The sequence below is a fragment of the Podarcis vaucheri genome (assembly GCF_965113315.1).
Source record: "Podarcis vaucheri genome assembly, chromosome: 2".
NCBI classification, from domain to species: domain Eukaryota; kingdom Metazoa; phylum Chordata; class Lepidosauria; order Squamata; family Lacertidae; genus Podarcis; species Podarcis vaucheri.
Window position 1 is genome coordinate 47979685 of NC_138760.1, and position 10625 is coordinate 47990309.

At 43.4% G+C, this 10625-nt stretch overlaps 1 protein-coding gene across 5 annotated transcripts in view; it reads left to right on the plus strand.

Moving 5' to 3' along the window:
- The window catches only part of PRKACA (protein kinase cAMP-activated catalytic subunit alpha), a 60110-nt gene extending 54022 nt beyond the window's left edge, over positions 1 to 6088 (plus strand). For all 5 annotated transcript variants that reach the window (XM_082213636.1, XM_082213639.1, XM_082213637.1 and 2 more), the window contains exons 9-10: positions 1755 to 1919; positions 4012 to 6088. In XM_082213636.1, coding sequence (XP_082069762.1) covers positions 1755 to 1919; positions 4012 to 4137 — 291 coding nt within the window. In that variant the 3' untranslated portion in view covers positions 4138 to 6088. The remainder of the gene's footprint in view (positions 1 to 1754; positions 1920 to 4011) is intronic.
- The last annotated feature ends 4537 nt before the right edge of the window (positions 6089 to 10625 follow it).

Here is a 10625-nt window from a genome sequence, read left to right on the forward strand (position 1 = left end):
ACAGTTATTCTGTGGCACTGACCGCAGTTTACTTTGGATTTGAAATTTGTGCAGGTGTGTTATGGATCTCCACAATGTCCTTCAGCAAAGGATTTGTCCTTGTTAAGATTGCTGTGATACTATTATTATTATTACTATTATCATTATTATTAGCACTTAGTATCACAGTTGGGCATGAGGCATTACTATTAACTAGCTGAATTAATATAAAAGCTCCCAGAACCTTGTTTGTGATAGGTTCTTGCATCAGGACAGCTCAGCTAAGGTTGCATATAAAAAACATAGTCAAAATGTTAGGCGCTTGATCAGGTTTGGTTCTCTGCAAAAGAAACTGGTGAAACTTGTGCACCTCTGTGAGGTGGGCTTTTACTTAGCTAAGTCATCCAAGTAATAATGACTGAGGGTTAAACACGGTTGGTCATGATGACAGTCTAGCACAGATCTCAGCAGAATGAATAGCAAGTAACCATTAATCAAGATTAGGTGCTCTGATTAAAAGAGAAATGGAATCTGGGTAGAAGTAGCTCCTTTCACAATACCAAGAGGCTAAGCCAGACTCTGTGATACTTACGTTTGATCTTGGTGAAGCTTGTATAGAATTCCAGTCTTACATTTAAACTGGTACACTAAATGTACTTAAATATAGGGCATGTCTACACTACAGATTTGAGCCAGATTTTTTCAAACTGATTCATCTGTTTCCACCACCCTGCCAAGGAAACCTAAGAGCATTGCTTGGGGATCCTCATTGCTTCATAGAATCACATTGCCTAATGCCTTAAGCCCCTTTAAAAACTATGGTGTAAATATGTGCATAACCTAGCGCCACATCCCTACTAATCTCTGCCTGATAACATTCTACCTTTTTATCTATCTATTATCTTTCTGTGGTAGAACAAAATGTAGGTTACAGTAAGTATATATACGTGAACTGCCCTGAAATCTTTGGATGAAGGGTGGTATACAAATTTAATACACAAATAAAATAAATATAGCCACTTTGCCAGTGCTTTTTTCTTTGGGCATTTGCTCCTAGGGCTTCTGATTGAAGATCTTCAAAGCCACCCTGAATTTCATTTAGGTGAGATACATTGTCGAGAAGCAAGCACCAAGAGCACCTGTATTATTTTTAAGGGTTTTCTTGCTGTCAACTTCTTTTGCCAAACTGCTTCTTAAATTGTTTTCAGTTTTTAAAATGTAGTTCAGGGGACATTGCGTCAGTTGTACATTTGTGTGTGCATGTGAATTTCTCTCTTTCAGCAGTTCCTGTGCCAAGCCAGTCAGACCATTTTTTTAAAATTCAGAAGTTATAAATCAGTTTTTAAAGAGAGAGAGGCAAGCGTTCCAAGTGTGTTAGTAAAAGCCCTCCTTCTGTCCCTCTTGTGTTTAGAGTGTTTCCAGAGGGATGTGCACATCTCTGTCTCTGTGGCAGCTAGAAGTTCTTGATAGAATAAATTCTAGGATTTGTGGGAACGTGCAGTGTTAACATTTAAGGACATAAGAAGAGCCTGCTAGATTCTGTTCTCACAGTGGCCAACCAGATTCATATGGGAAGTCCTCAAGCAGGGCATGGGTGCAACTTCCCAAGGCCCCAGTTTTGTGGTAGATGTTGCAATTGCAGACATAGGGTGAATTAGTGCTTTGGCTACAGAGCATAATGAATCTCACTTCCTGCCCTTTCCCTGCGGCTGTCAGATTTCTCCTGGAAGGCAGAGAGATTAACCTGTTCTTGGCTTCTGCCTCATTGTACCCAGGTTCGCTTCCCGTCTCACTTCAGCTCAGACCTGAAGGACCTGTTGCGTAACTTACTCCAGGTAGACCTCACCAAACGCTTTGGCAACCTCAAAAATGGAGTCAATGACATCAAGAACCACAAGTGGTTTGCTACTACCGATTGGATTGCCATCTACCAACGGAAGGTAAGGAGAAGTAGGAAGGTGCAGTCAGAAGAGGGGGGGCGGCTTGTGGCAGCAGCCCACAGCCTTATTTCCAAAGCAAAGGTTTCCACTATCACACTGCCAGAGGAGTAATGCCAACTCACTGTGGGTGTGTAGTGCTGGTACACAAAGCCATCCAAACACGCGTATCACCTTTTGGAAGCGTATCGCTCACAAGCAAGAGAGCCCCCAACCCACAAAGCTTATCTCTGTGTTGAGAAAACCTGTGTGTGAAGCAGCTCTTGCACTTCGGTGGAACTTGCAGGCCCAATATTAATGATATAGGATCTCGGACATATTGTGATTATTAGTTATCTGTGAAAAGATCCCAGGATCTAGTTAAATCCACTGTTGCATCTGTGTTGGAAATTGTCATGTCTTCTCTTAGACCTTCCCTTTGTGAATTTGACTGAAAGCTTCAACCCCACAGCTGCTAATGGCATCTGGATGCTAAAAACCACCTCTGGTCACGTGTTGCTTTCCACGGTATAAGCCTGCGGCTTTCCAGATGTTGTCAGACTCCAGTTCCCACCTTGCTGGTCAGGAGTTTGAATCCAGCACAGTCTGGAGGGCCATTCCTGGTATAGGATCTGCTAGTGGCCCATATGAAAGTAATGGCCCATAGAACATGATGAGAGGGCAGGGCTGAGAAACCCCTTTGTATGAAAAAGCTGAAGGGAGGCAGGATAGGATGATGTCGTTGACTGTGTTCACTCTTAGTTCTGCTGCCTACCTAATTTGCAAATATTCTGGAGATGAAGGTTATAAGTTTCAGTTCCTCCTAAACTGGGGGAAAATAGCAGGCCCAATTAAATGCATCTCTGCCTTGAGAGGAGGAAGCTGAGCAGCAAGGCAGGGGTCAGTAGGTACAGCTTCCATTTTGGCTGGGCCTGATTCAGAGCCAAACAAGACATGTGTTTTTGTTCAGTCTGTGCCTGCCTATTTGCTTGTAACATGCAGGTGTGGGGAGAGCCATGTTTTATGTCAGGGTGGGCACACAAGTAAGGGGATCAAGGGCTATTCTGTCCTCCCTTTTCCTTTTTGTTTTATTATAATTATAATTTATTATTTATTGAATTTATATTCCGCCCTATATCCGGAGGTCTCAGGGTGGTTCACAAAACAAAATCAAAATATAAAACCACAAAACACATTATCAAAATAAAAACAACAACCCAATAAATACACCCCAACAAAGCAAAAAAAATACTGTACCACATTCTAAAAGGGCATAGGATGTCAATCAAATCAACCAAAGGCCTGGTTAAAAAGGAACATTTTTGCCTTGCGCCTAAAGGTGTATAATGCTGCTTTGAGATTCTTTCCCCCCAAACCAGTTCCAGTATTGGAAGTAGAGTGGGCTAAAGGGAAAGGAGATTAAAGTAACCCAAGTGTGGCAAGGTAAAGGAGGGGAAAGTTTTGTTCCCCTCTCCTGCCAACTCATTTTTGATACTCAGAAAGTAGATCTCAGCCCCACCTGAGAGATAAGCAGTCAAGGACCTGATTAAAAAGCACAGGCATGTCTGGCTTGCCCTTTAGCGGGCTTAAGCTATGAGTGAGGAAGAGCTCATGTTGCTCTCCTTCCCTGTGGAATAGGCTCAGCTGTATCCAAGGGCCACATTCCCTTTTGGGCAGCCTTCCAGGGACCACATGCTGATGGTGGGTGAAGCCAGAGACCAAAGCAGTGGATGTGCATTTTATGGTGCAATAGGCTCCTTTCTACAGATGTTTGCACACACCCACAACCTCTGCCTTCCATCCAGGCAAACAAGAGGTATTACCAGAGCCAAGGACCTATTCCAGTCAGGCAAGGGGGGGCAGGGAGGTGTGTGTGGTCTGGGGAGGGTCCCACAGTTCAGAGAGGAGTACATTTGCCCCCCAACCCTGAGGTTCCCCTGTATGACATGCACTCTCTCTCTCCTGCCCACCTATTTTTGTTTCTGGTTAAATTGAGAAGGCTTAAACCAATAACCCTGCAGGGAGTCCAATTTCACAGCGAATGGTATTTCTCTCTCCTAAACCCATGCAGACACGACCCCTAATAACTCCTCGCTTTGTCCCCTCCCCTCCACAGGTGGAAGCTCCCTTTATACCAAAGTGCAAAGGCCCCGGCGACACAAGTAACTTTGACGACTACGAGGAAGAGGAGATCCGGGTGTCCATCAGTGAGAAGTGCGCCAAGGAGTTTGCAGAATTTTAGGGCCAGTCCCCCTTGCTTTGTGTGCCCAGGAAAAGGAAGGGCTGGATTTGATCAGCCCCAAGGGCCAGAGTTCCTTGCCTATATGTTAATTTGGGGAGGTGGGAGAGTGTTGGGGTTCACCTGAATCTGTTTGGGCAGAAGAGAGAAAAGGGGAGTTCATTTTGAAGCTGTGGAAAAGGCAGCAGTCGGAGTGCCATCCATCCACCTCCCACTGAAAGCTGTAAGGTGGCTCCCAGCCACTCTCAGGCAGGTTTTAAACAAATTCCCTTCCTCCTCATATTGACTCCAATACCCCTCCCCACCACTACCACACACAAACCCTAATTGGACAGTCCCTGGTTTATTGGTGGCTTTATTTTATTTTTATTTTATTTTTTAGGGGAAAGGGGATATATTTGCCATTCATCACCCCCTATGAAAGGTCTGGTTCATGGGGCATTGCAAGAATTTCTGGAGGGGGGGTTAGGGCAAGAAATAACCACATCCACACAGCACTTTGGTGTTTAGACCAGCACTGAACAGGTTAATGGCCCCACCCTCTCGCCTTCTCCTATGGGACAACTCCTGTCCTTTTATCAGTCCCCCCCCCTTTCCAGGCCCCTTTTATTATCTTTAAATAAAAAGTTTAAAGAAATAGTTGACTGGCTTTATAAAAAAAGGGTTTTAAAAGTCTAGGCAGGGCACAGTGCTTTTTTATACGCTCTGTCTCCCGCACCGTTAAATTAAATTCAGCCGGAATTTTAACTCTGTAAAAACAACTGAGTTTTAGCATGAAGAATTTGTGTGTGTTTTTTGGATAGAAAAACACTTTATTTCCAATCTTTGTCTCCCTATTTTGGGGGAAAGAAGGGGGCAATAGTTTTCACACCTGTAGGAGGGAGCAGTGACTGGTTGCCAGCTGGCAAAGGCATACTGAGAGAAAGAAGCTTGTCTCAATTTGTCTTTCTTAAATGTGCACACACCCCTTCTCTCTCTCTCTCTCTCTCCCCCTCCCTCCCTCCCTCTCCCTCCCTTAGTCTCCCCATCACCACCACCCTCCAATCCAAATGTCCCAACATGAGTTTCCCCACTTCAGGCAACTCTTGGAGCATCTGCCTGAACGGAAGAGAAACAAGCAGGATCTAGTCCACCCTGTGAAACATCAGATAGACTCTAGCTAGTTGCCATGGTTCAAAGGGGCCTCTCCCGTTTGGTGAGCCATCAGGGTGGGAGAAAGTCCATGTAGATAGAGCTTGGCCGTCGCAGGCAAAATGCATTGGCTGCTGGGATCCTACCCTTCCCAACTCAAACCTCTGACATCTGTTTTTGTAATACAAGGATCTTTCCAGTCTGTTGGTGGAAACTCCATCGTACCGGTCCTTAAGGGCTCCATCGGCCTGCTATGTGGGGTTTTTTTAAATGTTAAGACGGTAAGGAGGGAGTGGAAAATGTAAATCCCGGTGTAAATGGAGGTGGGGTAGGGGCTTAGAAACGAAAGTGTTGGGAAGGCCCATTCCATTTTGACCTGCAGTTCTGACAGGGAATGAGAGGTGGCATCTGTTTTATTAGAGTCTTTTCTCATGGATGCGGAGGGAGCTGTGACTCAAAGATGAGGAGGGGGAGCCCATTTCTCTCCATTTAATTTGTTCCGACTCTTTCCTCCCCCTCCCTTTCCAATGCAATGCCTCTTTGTGTTCTGTCTTCACCTACCCCACTCCAAACACACTCTATATTCACCAGTTTAGTTTTCTTTTGTTTTCTTTCTGTGGCTGGGGAGCAAAGCAGTCTTCTTTAGATTGATAGATGACATATAACACATACAGAAGCGCTGTCAGGAGCAGGCAAGCTTTGCTTGCCCCTCCAACTCCTCGTCGTCCTCTTCCCACCAATAGCTCATTGGCCTCTTCTGTGTTGGGTTGGGGAGACAGCGGGAGTTAAAATACCCACCAGCTCCCTGCCTCAGAAAAAAACACTTCTATGTAATCCAACAAAACTTGTTTCACTGAGAAAAAAACAAACCCTACTTCCTCTTTAACAGTGTGCTTTGTTGTAAACATATTTGAAACTATTACCAATAAAGTTTTGTTTAAAAAAAACCTGAATTTTTATTTCTGAAGTGTGACTTAAGACAGGGTGGTGCGGAGAAGAGGAAGAAGCGAGGGGCTGTGATGACATTGAGAGGTTTGAACGCTAATACGGGAGACAGTACTTGGGCCTTCCAAATGACAGGTGCTAAATGATGGCACTTAATGGGAAGTTATGGAATATATCTTCTTAGAGAGCAGTATGTGTGCTCACATTTGCCACTGACACAGTGAGATTCTTTACCTACGGTTTAATTGCCATGCCTGAAGGTACATAGATTGAGGGTATTGTCTGTCCTGATCAACTTTAAGGAGGTCAGCTAACAAAATGGATTAGCTAGTTTTAACTTACTAGCCAATCAATAATGCAGTAGCAATATAAGTGATATTTTGAGACTATTTAATTTTTAGTTTGTGGGAATTCTGCTAGCATCTTAAAGATGGAAAGTTAAGATTATCAAATAGCTGTGAAAATGGGATCATGTGTCTGTTACCTAAAGTTTACACCAGCATTCCACAATTGCCAGATTCACTGGACCTGTGTGTTTAGATAGATAGATAGATAGAGCCATAGAATGTTGATATTTATAGAAAGCTCCTACCCTGCTGATTACAAAAGAATACACTATTTGTATGTGAAATAAATGTCACATGTCGAGTTACGTAATGAACTATAGTGTTGTACAAAGTCTCCTAGTACAAAATCCATCCATTCAAGGCCATTGAAAGTTGGGCAGACAAAATATAAACCACTTTAATGGTACACAGACATTCCTGTTCTTGTAAGAGATCAACCATTATCAACACTGTCTCTGAGAAAACTAACTGTATTAGTCTCCAGAGGTACAACTATATTGCAAGGTCTCTGGACATTTGTGTTTTGCTTTTGGGGTCTCTGCTTATCGTCATAGTTAAAGAACTTTTTCAGCAAGATGTATGGCAACTGTAGTTGGCTATAATGTCACTCTTTTCCTTAATCTAAATTTTGCTTTTTCTATGTACGTATTTCAGGCTTGGCTTGAAAAAGTGACAGCCTACCAATAGCTTGTGGCACATTACAAACAAACTTTTTTGTGTTGCATTAGCTAGCTAGGATGCTAGAGCAGTTTTTCATGCTGCTACAAGACTCCTTTCTTGTTCTAGTTCGACTGAAGTTGGCTTCTAAAGAGATGTCCGCTCAAGTGAAGTGATGGAATGAGGTGCACTGGAAAACTAGGGTGAACTGTTCTAAAAGTGAATGGGTCATTCTGAGAATAACAAGCATTAGGGACTGAACAGCAAAGGGATGCAACTTGATTTGAAGCATGCTAGCTGCTTTCCCAGTTCATACAGAGGTAAGACTTCTTGGAGCTATGAGATCCTTTTTGGTTCCTTTTTTAATTTTCTTAGCTAAACCCAGATACACTGTAGTTTGTTCACTCCACCTTCCCCCAATGTTGACGACAGTTTGGAAGAGGAATTCCACTTTCACCTCCGGTTAATAGCTGTGGTATTACTTTCAAAAACTGCAAAATCTTTTTGACCAGAGATGGCAGTGGGACAAAAATGTGTGTGTGTGTGTGTGTGTGTGTGTGTGTGTGTATACACATGGGAACTGAAGCCCTTCTCAAACCACTTTTCATCTCTCAAGCATACCTGTCTTCCTCTTAAATTGCCTTCTGATACCCTATCTGGTCCCCATTGTTTGAGCACTTTTTTCTCTTCATGATGGTCAGGCAAGGAGGCCACATCTGGTGATGAGCAAAGTCTTGCTCCGGAGGGTAGCACTTGGTTAACAGTGATCCCCAGCGTTCCAAAGCTAACAGGGTACAGAAGTTGTAGGCCAGTAAGACTGCCTACAGTTCTTGCAGCTTCTTGAAGCTGTCTGAAACCGTGCAGCCTCTCAGTAGGTCCACATACAACTCATGGCTGCTATGCAAGAAAGTTGGTACAAAAGACACTATAACACTAGAGAATGTTGAAAACCCAGAAGCACAAAGTTAAATGTCTCAAACACAGGCTTGTTAATGCAACTTGCCCCTTTTCCTGTCACGTAAGACAGGCTCCGTTGCCCTATGTAAGGAATCATACCCCAATTTCAATGTATCAGCTGTTTAGGTATCTTCACAAGTTGGATTAAACTGTATGTGTGTGTGTTTGTGTGCAGTCTTCAGGCCATTTGACTTGCATAATATCCTTTTTACATAAGATTTAGATAACTGATGTGTATATATGTTAAAGTTGTATACTCAAGAGGAATGCCACATTTGGCATGCTCTTGTCTCTGTTCAGGATGCCTGGAAACCTTGCATTTGCTTGCCAGCAAATACTGGAATTCTTGAACCTTGGTGTTTTAAGGAAAACCACAAATGAGAGATGTTAAGAGTAACCAAAATGCTACTGCAATTTTTCAAGGCGGTTGCTCTTGAAATCTCTCTGGAGGGCACAAATGCTTCGGTTTGGAAAAGATCATTCATTTGACACACTGGGAGTTTTAAAGTAAAACAAGTGGACTGGTAGTTTCAAAACATACTGAAAGCTACAGTGCTTTATTCCCACCTCTGGAAGGGAGGAGGGCTTGAAAAAGAGATGGCCTGAAGGCAGTTCATTCCTGACCACTTCCTCTCACTGACTCAGCTTGTGAACATGGGCATATTGCTTCCCTTTCCAGTGCCTCTTTCCCATCAGTAATGGGGCTGGATCAAAGCTACTGCTTCCCACAGTCCACATCACTGCTAAATCGTGTTACCTGTGCCATAACTGGAAAAACTATGATTTGAGGTGGACTGGAAATTCTCACAGGATTAGCATTGGGGAAAGCATTGAGTTAAACAGGTACAGCCTAAGAGGACACAGAACCCTGTTATTCTGCCCTAATTGCAATATGTGGGAACTGGGAATATAACTCATGAAAGCTACCTCTTAACATATCCTTATCAGCTGTCCTCAACTTATAGAAGTAGTCTATAGTGCAATGTTAAAACTCATGGTAACTTAGCATGGCTGCTCAATTTATACTATCCATTTTGCTTTTGGGGCCATAGAAAGCTACCTGATTCTGAGTCAGATCATTGGTCTATCTAACTTAGTACTGTCTGCACTGGCTGGCAGTGGCTCGCTAGGGTTTTTGATGCAAGGTTTCCCCCCAGTCCTGCCTTGAGCCACCAAGCAGATGCTTTTGTTCTCCCCCAGAATAAACAAGGAAGAGATTCTGTTCTGTAGGATCCCTTATTCACTTTTCCCCTACTCTTGCTCCTGCCCCAGGCATAAAGCCGATCACTACTGTCTTTCTCTTATGATGGTCAGTGTACTGCAGGAACTCATCTACTATATAGTTCAGTAGGTTGCTGCACTCTGCATAGACATTCAACGCATCTCTCACCGAGAACCGAGCCTGTTCCTATTTACGTTGCCTCTGTATTCTAATTCTTGGCCATGCTATTGCAATGTGTTGTTGGAAATATATATAGAAGTTGGAGCTGCAACAATACGATGCACTGCTGAGTGCTGCTATTAAAGATTCCAACCACTCCCTCCCTCAAACCAGTTAGTCAGTCTCTGGCTCCTGAGCATGCTGTTCTCATTGGTCTGCTTTGAGATTTCCTTCCATTGGCTTTTTCCACTTTTTTTGTATTGCTACAAATCTTGGGGTTCCCCTATGCCTGGTAGTAGCTCCCGTTTTGTGCAAGGGCCTACAGCTTGAAAAGTGGAGCAGCATCCGCGTACACAACATTTTGCAGCACTGCCCTTCCTCTGCAAGCTAGCACTACCCAAGAACTGTGATGAAGATTGGTCTAGCTTGGTCAGGACTTGAGTAATTAGCAGGTAGAGAAGATGGACAATAGCACTGACTTCAACCAGACATAGCTTAAGTTGGTGGTGCTGACGTGCACTGCTGACTTTTACGTGAACAATAACTACCACACTATTTACTATGGATATGCTTTAGTGCAACTCGTGTTCACAAATAAATGAAGAGTGTGGTGTGGTGTGCTAGCCTTTGGCATCTTGTGAAAATTTCACAGCCCTACAATACATCAGTACAGAGAAAATATACTCAAGGCCTCAGTCACTCTACTGCAGATTTCCTGTCTCATCTCTTTGAAATTCAATAGTCAATATTCCTAGCATTGCTTAGATTCTGACTTCTGGGGCTGCGGGGATCCAACTGTTACAATTAATTGCTTAACCATAATAGAAACAGGTACGAGCTTCCCCTTTCTGATCCTACTTATCCTCTTAAACTATGTTTTAGCAGCTTATATTTTGTTATGTCATCACATCATAAACTCTGGGGTCCTGGCCAAAAAGAAGAGTACAGTAATCAAAATGCAACCTATTGTGAAATCTAAGGGCCTCCTTTCTAACATTTCTAGTGTATGAGAACAAGAGTCGGAGGAGGGTACCCAAGACTGTGAGAGTTTACAGCAGGACATCCTAGTGTGA